Source organism: Leguminivora glycinivorella, chromosome 24, assembly GCF_023078275.1.
Source record: "Leguminivora glycinivorella isolate SPB_JAAS2020 chromosome 24, LegGlyc_1.1, whole genome shotgun sequence".
In the NCBI taxonomy this organism is placed as follows: Eukaryota; Metazoa; Arthropoda; class Insecta; order Lepidoptera; family Tortricidae; genus Leguminivora; species Leguminivora glycinivorella.
The window spans coordinates 8,167,427-8,184,450 of record NC_062994.1 but is presented as its reverse complement, the minus strand read 5'-3'; the positions used below and the strand labels follow the sequence as shown (position 1 = coordinate 8,184,450).

Sequence of the window (17,024 nt, the reverse complement as noted above, 5' to 3'; positions counted from 1 at the left end):
CAGAAAAAAGAAAAAATGAAGAAATGGTCAGAGAACTTAAAGCCAAAAAGCAAAAACTTCTCGACGGAGCTGCCAAGGAAGCTGAGTTATTAGAAGAACAAATTGCGAAGTTTCAATAGATTTTAAAATATGTACTTATATTATAATAAACCATGCTAACTGATGACTTTGTTTCAGTTACACCCAAGCAAAAACTCAAAAATGTATTCCAATTATATATTGTATATTTATTACATTTAAGATTATGGTCAGGGAAAAACTTGAAAAAACGCCTGGAAAACCGGGAAAAGTCAGGGAATTTTGGTTGTAGTAAATAGTGGTCACCCTGATTAGATTAGGTACTTTACACTAAGATTAAGATAACAACAACAACAACAGAGTCATACTTGTAGTTGGACTTTTTTGTTAGCCTAATTGTATCGCTTAACTTCCAAGCCTTCCAACTTGGGTAAACCCATTCTGCTTTAAGGTTGAATTTATAAAAAATAAAATATAATCTGAAAGATAATCAACCTTATAGCAGAATGGATTTACCCAAGTTTGAAGTTCGGTCTACCTGGATCCCGGCCTGCACCATCTATAACACTGTATAAATATTTTGATGTTCCATTTTTTTTCTAGACCTTTGTGCCTCAATCTGTTTTTCTTGACTACCTATTCGTCGCGTCTAGTGAGATCCCTATGACAGCTCTTAATATGTCTTTTATACGGCTACAAGAGACGTTTTTTTGGAACTTGAAAATACAACATTTCAACAATAATCTATCTTTCTATGTTGACAAATTACCATATGACTACAATGATATAACTGTCACTTGCTGCATTAAATCTGAGCCCACTCCTACCCCACAAACCCTACTCAAGTGAAACGTCCTAACGTGAACTCTGTCAGCAGGTGGCCAAACACACGAGCACTGTTGCGAGCAGCGCTCCGCCGCAGCAGCATCTGAAGCGCTCGCCTAGCTTCACCTCGTCTACTCAGATGCGTAAGTTGCAATTTATGCATTATTATTTCATTTATTTACCCTTAATTTAGCATTATATGACTGGACTTAGGAAATATCCTCTTTTTTATTAATAATTAAAATGAAACTGTTTAGTGACAAGCAAAATTGTGTCGCTTAACTTCAAACTTAGGTAAATCCATTGATTATATAAAAAATATAATATTGATCTGAAAGATAATCAACCTTAAAGCGGAATGGATTTACCCAAGTTTGAAGTTAAGCGACTCAATTAAGGGACTAACTTGGCCTTATACATACTCGTTCATACCAAGTTGTTTATAGCAATTTTGCCACGCCAGTGCAAGTGTTAATTTATACCGGAAACTTTTAGACATTATGACGTTTACTTGACCTTTGTACAGGCGGGACTGTCAAAATCGCTGTCAGCTTAGTATGATTCTGGGGCACAAATAATATGATTGCTCAAATTGAAATGATACCTTTTAGACTATGACCACGCTGATATAAATAATTCATTGCTGCCTTTCTATATTCGGACTGGAACATTTTTTACAAAATGTATTTTGGACGCAAAAACGACGGGGTGTTATAAGTTTGACGTGTCTGTTGTCTGTCTGTGTGTGTGTGTCTGTCTGTCTGTGTGTGTGTCTGAACGGATGAACCGATTTCGATTTAGTTTTTTTTATTTGAAAGCTAGTCCACTAGGTCGCGGTCGGGGGTTTTTCAAAATTTTAATTTTGTGGTTATAATTCAAAATATTGCCAACAGCTGTCGGCCTCCCGCCGCCAAAGAAGCCGCGCATATCGTCCTTGACTGGTGGCATGGTGCGAGACGTGTCATACGCAGAGGCTGCCAAATACGGAACCCAACAGGAATACAACTTCTTTGACAGAGCCCGCCGGGCGCTCCGGTCACAGGAGGTTTATGACAACTTCCTTAGGTAAGTTTACAATATGGTTATTAAAGATCCAAGAAACTGGCAGATAGATCCATTCTTCCATGCATTGTTCTAGGCATTTGGCCACGGCTCACGAACACTTGGGGTCTTTTTTAGTAGCGGATGTATTTCTGGGTGTCAAACCAGGGGATGACTTGTGTTTAGATGTCTAAACCTTTATCATATTACCGCGACGCGCAATGATAGTTGCGTTTCATTCGCTATGGATCGTAAGCGGTTGTGCACCTAAACATAGTCTTATTCGGCTTTGAAGTTTTCATTTAGTGTAGTCAAGCTTACATAATATCCATACTATAAGGGTCCCCCCACATCTAGCGTCTCGCGAGCGGAGCGTCGGGCCAACTGTATGAAAAACGACGTCGCGCCGACGCAGCGTCAGGCTTTGCCATACAGTTGGCCCGTCGCTACGCTCGCGAGACGCTAGATGTGGGGGGACCCTTTCACGGCAAAACGGAGCGACGAAATCACGTGATTTTTTAAGTGGAGATAGTTAAAGGGATGGAGAGTGACATAGGCTACATTTTGTCTCTTTCTAACTCGGGAGAAGCCTCGGGCAAATGCTAGTATAAAATATAAATATACCTGGCAAGTAAAATGAACAGGAAACAAAGTTGTAACCTTTCTTGTAATCCATAGATGCCTGCTGCTCTTCACCAACGAGATCATCTCGTCCTCTGAGCTGGTGTCGGTGACGTCGCCGTTCCTGTGCCGCCACCCCGAGCTGCACAAGTGGCTGCAGGACTTCGTTGGGCCCGTCTCGCCCCCCTCCACCCCCACGCAGCCCAGCTCCGGTTAGTATATCAACCCTTTACACATAATAGCCGGCTCAACACAAATCTTCGTATAATTTCGTACAGGTCAATGCGCAAGAGTTGGCAGGAATGAAACGAATGAGTGAATGAAAATATAATTGTAATATGATTGTAAACTGACAGTGTATGATTAATACCAATAAAAATCTATCTATCTATGTGTGTGATAGAGTAACCAATAAATACAGGTGTCACTCATACAATCAGTTTTGTTCATTCCATTTATGCCAACTTTGATGAATCGACCTGTACAAGACACACTATATCTTCAATTTCTTCGTATAACTTCAAAAACATGCAATCCGCTGTACAAGATGTTAGCACACTGATGTGTATGTTTGTAGAATACAGATTTTTTAAAGAAATGGCACGCTGCTGGCTTGTCGTGTGACATTATAATTTTACTGTTAATTCGTGTACTTGAGAGATATAGATATAGATGTTTATTGGTAAAATATTCACATTTACTCGTCAATTATTTACATACAATGATTATTTAGAAAAAAAAATCACATTTCACATTGGGTATTCTAAGTAATGCAGACACACATATTACATTAGTAGGTACACGATCCAGTCAATGACTCGTAGGTATCAAGGAACTCATCCAAAGTATAGCAAGCCATTTCGAGTAGGATAGATTTTAGTTTGCGGACAAATATTGCATCGCTAGAAGCTTGCTTTATGTCATCATGCAGTATATTGTAAAGTCTGATACCCATTACATGCACAGACTTTCTAGTTTTTGCGAGGCGGCACGCTGGCACGACCAGCTGGTTACGCCTTAGAGACGCTGGTTAGAGGCAATTTTATTTACCCCAACTTTATATTCTCAGGTTACAACAACAGCTACGGCATGTCCAGCAACAGCCTGCTGGGCTACGATCGCGAGCGGGAGCGTGAGCGGGCAGACCGCGAGCGCTCGCTGGACAACAAGGCGTCCGTGCGCTACGAGCCCATTGGACCGCTCGGCGCTCAGCTGCGCCATGACAGGCCGCAGGGCGACGCTGCGCTTGATATAGGTAAGTTACGATAACAAGGGTATGACAATGGCTGCGGCATGTCAAGCGATACGCGTAAGCGAGAGCGGATAACAAGGCGATCTTGCGCTTCGAGCCCATTGGACCGCTCGGCGCTCAGCTGCGCCATGACAGGCCGCAGGGCGACGCTGCGCTTGATATAGGTAAGTTACAATAACAAGGGTATGACAATGGCTGCGGCATGTCAAGCGATACGCGTAAGCGGGAGCGAGAGCGGATAACAAGGCGATCTTGCGCTTCGAGCCCATTGGACCGCTCGGCGCTCAGCTGCGCCATGACAGGCCGCAGGGCGACGCTGCGCTTGATATAGGTAAGTTACGATAACAAGGGTATGACAATGGCTGCGGCATGTCAAGCGATACGCGTAAGCGAGAGCGGATAACAAGGCGATCTTGCGCTTCGAGCCCATTGGACCGCTCGGCGCTCAGCTGCGCCATGACAGGCCGCAGGGCGACGCTGCGCTTGATATAGGTAAGTTACAATAACAAGGGTATGACAATGGCTGCGGCATGTCAAGCGATACGCGTAAGCGGGAGCGAGAGCGGATAACAAGGCGATCTTGCGCTTCGAGCCCATTGGACCGCTCGGCGCTCAGCTGCGCCATGACAGGCCGCAGGGCGACGCTGCGCTTGATATAGGTAAGTTACGATAACAAGGGTATGACAATGGCTGCGGCATGTCAAGCGATACGCGTAAGCGGGAGCGAGAGCGGATAACAAGGCGATCTTGCGCTTCGAGCCCATTGGACCGCTCGGCGCTCAGCTGCGCCATGACAGGCCGCAGAGCGACGCTGCGCTTGATATAGGTAAGTTATTATAACAAAGGTTGCGGCAATGACAATGGCTGCGGCATGTCAAGCGATACGCTTCAACGAGAGCGGATATCAAGCCGTCAGTGCGTTACTATCCTATTGACCCGCTCGGCGCTTAGCTGCGCCATGACAGGCCGCAGGGCGACGCTGCGCTTGATATAGGTAAGTTACGATAACAAGGGTATGACAATGGCTGCGGCATGTCAAGCTATGCGCGTAAGCGGGAGTGGTTATCTCATATTGGTCTATTAGGCAAAGTTATATTATAAGCTGTGATCGGAACTATGGGAGTAAAACTTTAACAAAACTTGCTAAGTGGACATTTTAGAGACAGCCATGAAAATATTAATATCCTTGTAGTAATGTATTAGAAATAATGGATTCAGGTATAGAATCAAATTTAACACTGATCTGTAAATAATAATCTTGGTTTTATTTTAAATTTATGCCAGCTCTAAGGGTTTGTTAAAGTTTTACTCGCATAGTTCCGATCACTGATTATAAGTATAACAGACTTGACAGACAACTGACGTCTCTTCTATTCTAAATTCTAAAATATTTCGAAATCATTTGAAAAATATCGCGGCAGTCAGTCTCAAGTGGTCCCGAATTGACAGCGTTTCAAAATTTTCAATGTCCCTAAATCGAAAACCATTTCGAGATATACGCTTGTAGATCACATAAATCATTTTTTTAATTTTTTTTCCGCATTTTTAGTATAAAAAATCTTAAAAATAGTTTAAAGGGGAAGTGACGTCAAATAGCTGATTTAGAGCTGCCACTATATCAAAAAAATCTTCCAGTTGGGATGTCACTTGAGTTTGACAGTGAAACTTATCACAGTTCGTAGCAAAGATATTAAAAAAATCATGGCTTATTCTATGATTCGTAGTCATTCACTAGTGGTTGACAGTGACACTTGACAGTCAGACATACCAGACTGTTTAAGCTGACTGTTAAAACTTTTTTTTTAGGAATGATTTTGTCGTTTTCTTAGGTGTATGAAAAAACCCATGTGACGTCACGAAGCTGTGTCTTGACGTTTGTAACTTACGCTCTTTCTGCTCGAAGCAGTAATAAAAAGGGAATTTCTCATTAAAATAGCAGTTTTTGGAAAAATAAAAAAATACGTGTATATTTTAGTATTGAGTTCTTTCAAACCAAACAATAAAAAGTAGTACTCAAAAATATGAAATATTGTCAATTGCCAATGAACGGAAGTTTCTTTATTCTTCCATTGTTTAGTAGTAGCGTAGTTACTATTTGGACATAATAACTAAAATGCATGTTTGTTTATAGATCTGTCGACGTGCAAGCGTCTGGGCACGTCGTATTGCGCGCTACCGCGCGAGGCCGCTGCGCGCCGTTGCTCGGGCCGCACGCCGCTCTGCAAGGAGGTAACTACCACACTACATATATATACTATACACTTTTCACTACAGCAGTATCGCCGCGAGATAGACTACCCGTCCTTATGCAGTACAGCAGTTTCGTCGCGAGATAGACTACCCGTCCTTATGCCATTAATACAGAAGAAGACGTGTGATCCATCACGTGGCGACATACTCGCGGCAATCATGTGCTAGGCCTGCAGATGGTGTCTTTTTATCCCAGTCAATTTTGTCAGGTCGAAACATCAAAGGGCTATCTGTACTGAAAAACTTCGTACGATACACTTGCGAAAAGGAAATATGTTCTCGTGTCGATTTAAAACACTCCCTTCGGTCGTGCTTTAATTTATCGCCACTCGTTTCGAACTTCTTTGTTTCTGCACTTGCACGTGGACGCAAACATTATTCATAACGTAAAAAGTGTCAAGAAAGTTTGTATGAAATGTTCGCAAGAATAACGTTACCGAGATGAGATTGCACGCATGATGTAAGTTCATGATAAGATTTACAACTGTTTATAACGGCCTGATACCTCTACGTTGCTGACACAGATAAATATACCGGGCAAACACGACGCTGCGTAACGCACTGCTAAATGTGACGTAACCTTCAACGGGCAAGACTCAACAAAATCATGCATTTAAGCCGCATCGCAGTCCTGTAGACCTAAAAATTATGTACAAGAAAAAATATAAAATCCGGCCATTTTTTTTCAAAAACGACGGGGTGTTATAAGTTTGACGTGTCTGTCTGTGTATGTCTCTGTCATCGTAGCTCCCGTTTTTTTTTGTCTGAAAGCTGAGTTAGTCGGGAGTGTTCTTAGCCATGTTTCATGAAAATCGGTCTACTATGTTGCGGTCGGGGGTTTTTTCAAAATTTTAATTTTTTAAACTTATGGTTCAAAAGTGAGAATGGACATATTTCTTTTTAACTTTTGTAGCGATTATTTCTGAAATATTAACAATATTAAAAAGATGATTGTGGTAAACCCCTATTCATTTTTAAATACCTATCCAACAATATATCACACGTTAGGGTTGAAATTAAATCCACTTTGTTGGTTGATATACATATTGGTACCAAATTTCGGCTTTCTAGTGCTAACGCTCATTGAAATTATCCGCTAACGGACGGACGGACAGACATGGCGAAACTATAAGGGTTCCTAGTTGACTACGGAACCCTAAAAAGATAATCTTACAGTGCTTATTGTTTTAAAACCAGTGCCCTATAAAGGGACGATAATATACTCTTGAAATAATTTGATCTTGAGAAATGTTACGTAACGTTACGAATCACGATCAAGTCAAGTTTCCAAACTGCAAAACGGTCCCAATGGCCCAAGTCCCACGTTACACAACGGATCGATACCGACCTTCACCCCTCGTTACAAACTTCGTTACGACATTTATACATAAACAACCGATTTAGACCCGCCCACGGTCCCAAACGAAAGTTCATTGAAGAGTAGCTTGTTTTTATATAACTTTATAGCGATTCGCCTCGATTTTTAACCGCCTTCCAAATCTCAAAGGAAGGGGTTTTCAATTCGTCTGTATTTTTTTTTTTTTTTATATGTTTGTTTCTCGATATCTCCGTCGTTACTGGACCGATTTTGAAAAAAAAATTTTTTTTATTCAATGTATATGTATACAGATTGGTCCCATTTTTCTCAGAACCCAGTTCTGATGATGGGATCCTGGAGAAATCGAGGGAACTCCTCAAATCTGAAAGGCATACATATGGTGATTTTTGTGTTTTTAAAGGAACAGCATGCATTTACGTACGGAACAGTGACATTTGGTGCAGTGGAACTCCTGATGATGGTCAGAATGGAACTCCTCAAATCTGAACGGCACACTTATAGTGACTTTGGTATTTTTATAAGAACAGCATGCACTTACGTCCAGAACAGTGACATTTGGTGCAGTGGAACTGCTGATGACAGTCAGAACGGAACTCCTCAAATATGAACGGCACACTTATAGTGACTTTGGTATTTTTATAAGAACAGCATGCACTTACGTCCAGAACAGTGACATTTGGTGCAGTGGAACTGCTGATGAAGAGTGAGCCGCCCCTGGTTAGAGTTCCGTTCTAATAATCATTCTTATCTGTAAGTACTTCAGAATCATCCAAATTTCAAAATTTGTTCAGAAATGACGGAGATATAATTGATAACATAATCCAACATTTGAAAGTATTTATCACCAGAACCCCAAAGGAAGGCGGTTTTTTTTTTCTTAAAAATTATGCATAGAGAATTCAGTCAGCATTAGGGATTGCAGTACCGGTACTGTTTTAAAGAACCGGGATTTTCGGTACCGGAGCAATGTGGAACCGGGATTTCCCGGGATTTTCGGTACTTTCGGGACTGGTCAAATTTTTTCGCTTTTTCAAATATAACAACATATTTTTTGGCATTTTACATCTTTTATTATTATATTTCCATAACCAAACCGCACCGGCTTCGCTCGGCGTATTATTTTATCTGCCTTTTTTTATTACAATGAATTGGGAGTCGGAAGAGCAAGCAAAAAATCCTGAAGAATTCCGCCTAAACCATAGGCACCAATGTTTACCGTTGCAATACATTGCTCCGATTAAGCGATCTGCCATTTCTGGGAGATATTTAATCGCTTAGTAAAAGAAATAAGACAAATACTATTAAAGAAATGTAATAATTGATTATAGACCGGCAGTAAAACCTCACAAATTTTCCCCAAACATGTAATTTGAAGCAAAGAATGTAAACTAAAGGAAGCAAAACCTTTACTATTTTTTTGCTAGGCAGAGAGAACGTTCTCGAGAAAATTTGTCATTTTCTGGAAATTTCTGTGGAATACCGTAATACCACATTATATGTAAACATTTTTTAAAAGTTAAGCATGTTTATAACAGCTATCCTTAAAAGTTAGACATAACTCATAAGCCATCCCCGACTTTTTTTCTAGATCTACATTTATGTATAAGAGCGACAATTCCACCATACATTATTTTGTTATAAGTCGATCGGTACGTACGGGCAGGGTTTTCGATTGAAGCTCTTAAGCAGCGTGATTTTTACCGACCGATTTTAGCACATGTCATGTTTTAATAATCAATTTATAATAACAAAACCTTAATCATTCCTCAAGAATCACTATTCATACATATGTGAAAAACGCATAAACATCCGTTTAATAGTTTTTGAGTCTATCGAAAAATTCGCGAACACAGTTTTATAACATGCAGAGAAATGAGTCAAATGAGAAATGAGATTGCGAGAGAAAAAATAAATACACAAATTCATATAACAAACCTTCACCAAAAATACAAAACTCAACTACTGAGCCTGGCTAGTGGGGCTAGCCAGTGGCCACCGCGATACCCTCGGTTTTTATGTTATTATAAATTGTTTATATGTTATTATAAATTGATTATTAAAACATGACGACATGTGCTAAAATCGGTCGGTAAAAATCACGCTGCTTAAGAGTTTCAATCGAAAACCCTGCCCGTACGTACCGATTGACTTTTAACAAAATAATGTATGGTGGAATTGTCGCTCTTATACATAAATGTAAATCTAGAAAATAAGTCGGGGATGGCTTATGAGTTATGTCTAACTTTTAAGGATAGCTGTTATAAACACGCTTAACTTTAAAAAAATGTTTACATATAATGTGGTATTACGGTATTCCACAGTCATTTCCAGAAAATGACTAATTTTCTCGAGAACGTTCCCTCTGCCTAGCAAAAAAATAGTGCACCATCTCAAATGTTTTGCTTCCTTTAGTTTACATTCTTTGCTTCAAATTACATGTTTGGGGAAAATTTGTGAGGTTTTACTGCCGGTCTATAATCAATTATTATATTTCTTTAATAGTATTTGTCTTATTTCTTTTACTAAGCGATTAAATATCTCCCAGTAATGGCACATCGCTTAATCGGAACAATGTATTGCAACGGTAACCATTGGTCACATTGGTGCCTATGGTTTAGGCGGAATTCTTCAGGACTTTTTGCTTGCTCTTCCGACTCCCAATTCATTGTAATAAAAAAGGCAGATAAAATAATACGCCGTGCGAAGCCGGTGCGGTTTGGTTATGGAAATATAATAATAAAAGATGTAAAATGCCAAAAAATATGTTGTTATATTTGAAAAAGCGAAAAAATTAGACCAGTCCCGAAAGTACCGAAAATCCCGGGATTTTTCAAGTTGATTTCCCGGTTCTTTGCTCGGCCAAAAATCCCGGGAATTCCCGGTACTTTCGGTACCGGTATTTCCCGGGAGCAAACCCTAGTCAGCATCAATAGTAGCGGATGAAACCACGCACCAGAAGTATCTGACGTCCTGAAGAGTAACTTTTATCAGCTATATTTAGAAAAGTTACTTTGGACATCGGGGCCCGTTTCTCGAAAGGTACAAGTCTTGTATTACAAGTGTGTTTCCATGACAACCCAAACGATTTGACAGTTCGCGCACTTGTAATACAAGGCTTGTACCTTTCGAGAAACGGGCCCCTGATATCAGCTATATCTGTTTGCGGTTTCATATCAAAGTTTAATTAATTTTCTTACCGACTTTCTAACCGACTTCTTTAACCCAAAAAAAGAAGAGTTTTGTTTTTTTTATGTTCACCGATTACTCCAACACCCATTGTCCGATTTCAATTATTTTTTTTATCTATGCGGTTGCAGAATAGGAGTTAGTTCTGGAGCATTATTTGATCCGCTACATTTGATTTTAACTATACAGTATAATAATGGGTATGCATGTCCTTACAAATTTCCAGTCATATATAGAGAGACAATTCACTATGACTTCAAAATTACCAAACGATTCTCAATGAAACTTTATACTGCCTGATTTTTCCCCGTTATCATTAGCATTAAATATGTATCGTTAATATTCAACCAATTTACACACATGGTTTATAAATTGAACTAGGTACAACTGAACAGAACACTGATTAATAGCCTATTTATATTTACACGCGTTTTCGTCAACTTACGACATCTTTACACAACAACCGATTTAGACCCGCCCTCGGTCCGTCCCAAATTACCCAGTCTAATTATAGAACTTTATTTTTATAACTTGTGGCGTCATAAAACTCTGAAAAACATTCATTACGTATACAGCTTTACGTTTTAGTTAAAACTAGCGTTTTCGCGCGGCTTCGCTCGCGTTAAAGTCGAAAATTGTGGAATGCTCTATACAATTTTCACCCCCTATTTTAGGGAAGTGGAGCGTTAGAAAGAGACAAAAAGCGGCCTATGTAATTCTCCGTCCCTTCAACTATCTCCACTTAAAAAATCATGTCAATTCGTCGCTCCGTTTTGCAGTGAAAGACGGACAAACAAACAGACACACACACTTTCCCATTTATAATATTAGTATGGATAGTATGGATTAAGGTTTGTAGTAATTATTTTAATATTAAAAGTCTGCGTATCGGCCAAAGATGCGTTTTTAAATAGTAATGGAACTTTACAGTCAAGGCATTAAATATAGATGCGGAAAAAGTGCCAATATAATATCTATACACGACTTTATTGCTTAAATGTTAAGGTTGTGGGTACATTATGGCACGTATGCATCTATAATACCTTGACTTGCAAACTGAGCACGGCAAACAGGTTAAATGCTATTGGTTTCCACAGCCTAATATTACACATATGACATATAGTACTCATCATCCTCCTTGCGTTATCCCGGCATTTGCCACGGCTCATGTGAGCCTGGGGTCCTCTTTGCCAAGTAATTAGATTTGGCATAGGCACTAGTTTTACGAAAGCGACTGCCACCTTCCCACCCGATGGGTAACTTGGCCTTATTGGAATTAGTCCGGTTTCCTCACCATGTTTCCCTTCACCGAAAAGCAACTGGCAAAATATGAAATAAATAAATATTGTAGGTCATTCTTACGGTAAGCTCAAGAAGGCTTGTGTCGTGGGTACTCAGACAACGATTACATATATAATATATAAATACTTATATGCATAGAAAACATCCATGACTCAGGAACAAATATCTGTGCTCATTACAGAAAGAAATGCCCTTACCGGGATTGGAACCCGGGACCGCGGTGTAGCAGGCAGGGCAGGGTCACTACCGACATTTCGCACATAAGTTCCGAAAAACTCATTGGTACGAGCCGGGGTTCGAAGTTTGAACCCGCTATTGGGAGTCGCACGCTCTTACCGCTTGGCCACCAGCGCTTTTTTATTACACATATATTAGGTACTAAAATGATGAAACCCATGCGATGTGCAAACTCAGAACACACACTGTTGAACGAACGCATGCTGCCTTCCTACTGATGTCCCCACCTTTACACACCCCTCCACACAAGTTATACAGTTCTCTAGATATAATCTACTTTCAGGTGCTGAACGATACTTGGGTATCCTTCCCTACGTGGAGTGAGGACTCGACCTTCGTGACGTCACGCAAGACGCAGTATGAAGAGTACATCTACCGGTGCGAAGATGAAAGATTTGAGGTAAGTGTCAAAAATTTGTAAATAGTTAAAAATAATGTAATAAAGTGTTACAACCACAGAGGAATAAGTAAGGGAAGAGTTGTAACTCCATACATCAGTAAATGCGTGTTATTTGTATAGGCATAGTTAAGTGACATCTAGCATGAAATTTCGCACATAAATTCTGAAAAACTCATTGGTGCGAGCCGGGGTTCGAACCCGCGACTTCCGGAACGAAAATCGCACGCAGTTACCCCTAGGCTACCAGCGCTTCTCTTATTACTTTACTAATTGTATTATATTTTCCAGCTGGACGTGGTAATAGAAACCAACGCTGCCACCATCCGCGTCCTCGAGGGCGTGCAGAAGAAGCTGTCGCGCATGACGGCCGACGACGCGGCCAAGTACCGCCTGGACGACTGCCTCGGCGGCCACTCCGCCACCATCCACCAGAGGGCGCTGCGCCGCATCTACGGCGAGAAGGTGGTACGAGCGACAAGCTCTTAGCATGATTATACGTAGGGCTAAACGTACCTAAGATGTAAACAAAGTATACACTTACTTTAACCGCTGTAGTCTGATATTATCGTCACTGCCTCGGCGACCATCCACCAGAGGGCGCTCGCCTTTACGGCGAGAAGGTGGTAAGAGCGACAAGCTCTTAGCATGATTATATGTAGGGCTAAATCTACCTAAGATGTAAACAGAACCTTTCATGTATACTTTGAGCGTAGCTGACGTGAGCTTCTCAAGACAACCTATTGGCTTCAACTTCCCTGTCCGCCAGTGCCAGCGCGCCTCATAGGGACGCTCCTTTGGCCCTACGTGGAGCTCGGCCTTCGGCCTTCGCTAGGTTTTATACCTCGCCGTCGGGCCTTCAGCCCGTCCGCCTAGATTTTTAGTTACTTAAACTATTCTCCGGGCCTTTGGCCCTACGCGGAGCTCGGCCTTTTGCCTTAGCTGCCTGGAACTGAAAGTTCCGCTCACTCTGTTTAACGTTGTTTAATTTATTTGTTAATAATTCTTGGTCATTTTGTTTACGTCTTAGGTGATATCTTTATTCTGACTTAGCTTTATACATATACCTTAGCATTTTTCTTATTTATTTGTATTTTTACAATAAATCATACTCTGTAAATTGCGTCGGGTTCGACTCCCGGTTAGGTTTGTGTGGTATTATATTTATTTGATTGTTTTTCTTATGTACATTCTTTGATGTTGTAAATATTTTGCTGTCTTTATAAGCATGGCTGTAGGAACGGTAAAAAGGAACGCTTTTCTGTAGCGCTTATACGTTTTTTTTTTCTAAATGTTTTTTATCTTAAATTATTCAGCCTTTTATGTTATAAGGGATGCACAGGGCGAAAATATGTATATCCATTTTATTTATGCTAGTAAGGGGAACAAAATTACTTTGAAAATGTGCTCGTATATTTCAGTTCCCATCTTGTGTTCTAAATAACTACTTTCATCTTAATTTCAGTCAGTCTTCTTTGCCCATTAGTAGGCTTAAATATCTGGGTGAATCAACTTTTCTTGTCTGTTATTGCCATGGTTACGGTCCCCTGAGTCACGCTGGTTTTATGCAAAATTATTGTACTGAAATTATGCAAGCATACATATAGTCCTTGTTTGTAGGTGGCAAATTAAGGAAAGGGCTTGCTAACACCAGAAAAATGCATGTTTGCATAGTTTAAGTAGCATAATTTTGCGTAAGAAGCGTGACTCAGAATACTGTAACCATGGCGCTAACAAACAAGAAAAAGTTGATTCACCCATCTAGCAATCTAAATTTGCGACTTGTCGTTATAAATATCGCTCTCCCATGCTGTTTGTTGCCTTCAGTGTCTGCTCCGTATATCAGTAGTCTGAAATGTCTATGTTGTTGACAGGCGGTGGACATCATAGCGGGTCTGAAGAAGAACCCCGTGGTGGCCGTGCCCGTCGTGTTGCGCCGGCTCAAGGCTAAGGAAGAGGAATGGAGAGAAGCTCAGAAGGTAACTACTGTTTTTTTACGAAAAAATTGTTAGTGTGCAGTAAATAACCACAAAATTAAAATTTTGAAAAAACCCCCGACTGCGACATAGTAGACCGATTTTCATGAAACATGGCTAAGAACACTCCCGACTAACTCAGCTTTCAGACAAAAAAAAACTTAATCTAAATCGGTTCATCCGTTCGGGAGCTACGATCCACAGACAGACACACACACAGACAGACGGACATACAGACACGTCAAACTTATAACACCCCGTCGTTTTTGCGTCGGGGGTTAAAAACGACCCACTTTATCTTTATATGAATAAACTGATTATGCTGACAAAACACACTCACAAATATGCCGAGATTATACAATTTAACAAGTAACTTGTATCTTTTGAGGCATATGAATAAACTGATAAAGTGAAATTTTACGGCTTTTCATATAAGCAACAACATCGACAAAGTGAGACGTTTTACTAAACACACTCACAAATATGCCTAGAGTTGAAATTATACATCCACTTGTCAGTCATTATTATTATCTTTTACTTTCCTTAGTGCTATTGCAGGTTTTTCTAGGTGTAAATTATAATCATTTCCACTAAAAGTTATAAATTTTAATCTCACCCCATGCTAAACTGTCTCTGGGTACAGAAAAAAGGCAGTGAAAAGAATTTTGACCCCTTAATGTTAGATTAGCTTAGTAATTTTAAAAGACATATGTAACTCCGTATAGACAGCTACAGTCTTAAGAAAAAAACGTATCTCAGAACCATATAGAAATAGGTACGGTGGCCTAGATGGCGTTACACCATTGGGGGACGCTCGGCTAGTGGCGCTAATATAAATATTTGACATTTTAACACATATCAAGCTAAAGAATATGGGCCAAATTGTCAAGTGTTTTAAGCTTGTGTCGAGATATAACTGTATATGCACAGTGATTACACATTTTACTTTGACAGTAACTCTATAATACTCGCTCCTCTTTACTACAAATAAATACAAAAACATTAATACCAAATCCGTTTCTCCAGGGCTTCAACAAGCAATGGCGCGAACAGAACGAGAAATACTACCTGAAGTCGCTCGACCACCAGGGCATCAACTTCAAGCAGAACGACCTCAAGGCCATGAGGTCCAAGTCTCTCTACAACGAGGTGGAGAGTGCGTACGCCGCGCGCAAACCCGGCCCGCATCTCGTGGTAGACTACCACTTGAAGGGCCGACAGGAAGGTGCGTCTATATAGGGTTGCAAAAAAACGGTTTTTTTTCTGGCTTGAAAAAAAAAACATGAAAAAAACCGTTTTTTTCTGGAGTATGTTTTTTTTCTAAAGTACGAAATCCCAAAATTTGCAAAGCAGTTAATACTTTTATACGGTTTTTTAGACTTAATGTCAACTATTAAACGAATTTAATCAAATAACTTTAATTTCTGGTCTTATACGATCGATTTACGAAATCTGTAGTTGGTAGTTATCACTATTTACTGTTGGCAACACCACCGCCTCTCCACGCTGCACGCAGCATCGGGGATTCCCCAATAAACGTTTGTATACTGAATGTTAATCGAATTAAAATGTATGTTTTGTTATTGAAACAAGTTACAAGTCATGAAAAACCGGTATTGTCGAATTATTTGTTCATCTGAAAAAAAAAAAACATATTTAGAAAAAAAACCATGGTGCTCGGTTTTTTTTTTCATAATTCTGAAAAAAAAAAAAAACATTTGGTTTTTTTTTCTATTTGCAACCCTACGTCTATCACATAAAAAATAAAAAATACCTTCAAGTTGTAGAGGTTCACAATGTTTATAACTATTTCAAATTTCATATCGATAGCATAAGTAGTTCTACCCCTCTAGTACAACTTACCTTGTCGCCCGCGACTCCATACTTGAAATCGCGCTTGATGTATGGACTCGCGCGCGACAAGACAAGGTGTGCTAAAGGGTCTAGAGATATTTAACAATGTGACAGACGGATAGACAGACGGACAGAGTCGCACCATAAGGGTTCCTGTTGTACCTTTTTGGTACGGAACCCTAAAAATGAAAGAGGCGCGTTCCTAGCACAGTCTAAGCTCGTGTAGGTGAACGCGTATTATGCTTGTATGAGTGAAATATGACAGGTCAACTGTTCGCGTTTTTGACAGGCGGTAACTGTGAGATAACCGAGAGGGGGTGGGCGGCACTTTCAGCGGGGAGCGGGAGTGGCCATACTGTACGATAGTACTCTTTATTATACAGAGTGGGGCGTGTAACAAAGGCGAAGAATTGAATTCTAGGCTATTCTCCTTATACTGATCAACATTTGTTCGGCGACTTTTAAAAATAACTTGTATTTTGATTTTTATCACCCTTGAAAGTTTTATCTAAGAGGTAATGTATTGCGAATTTTGTTAAGTCTAAAGTGTGACAGACAACGTCAATGACAACAATAATGGCGTACATTGAAGCTAATATTTATTTTGTATGAAAAGTTAAAAATTTAAAGACTTTATAATTTTTAAAAGTCACTGAACAAATGTTGTTCAGTATAAGGAGAATAGCCTACAGTTCAATTCTTCGCCTTTGTTACAGGCCCCACTCT

The 17,024-nt window shown here is 40.1% G+C and overlaps 1 protein-coding gene across 1 annotated transcript in view; it reads left to right on the top strand.

Annotated features, from left to right (window-relative positions):
* The window catches only part of LOC125238559 (paired amphipathic helix protein Sin3a), a 66,437-nt gene that overhangs the window by 36,213 nt on the left and 13,200 nt on the right, over positions 1 to 17,024 (top strand). The window contains 9 exon segments of the mRNA XM_048145896.1: positions 893 to 986; positions 1,737 to 1,908; positions 2,563 to 2,717; positions 3,575 to 3,760; positions 5,889 to 5,986; positions 12,355 to 12,471; positions 12,760 to 12,936; positions 14,343 to 14,447; positions 15,471 to 15,669. Of these exon segments, the coding sequence (XP_048001853.1) occupies positions 893 to 986; positions 1,737 to 1,908; positions 2,563 to 2,717; positions 3,575 to 3,760; positions 5,889 to 5,986; positions 12,355 to 12,471; positions 12,760 to 12,936; positions 14,343 to 14,447; positions 15,471 to 15,669 (1,303 nt within the window).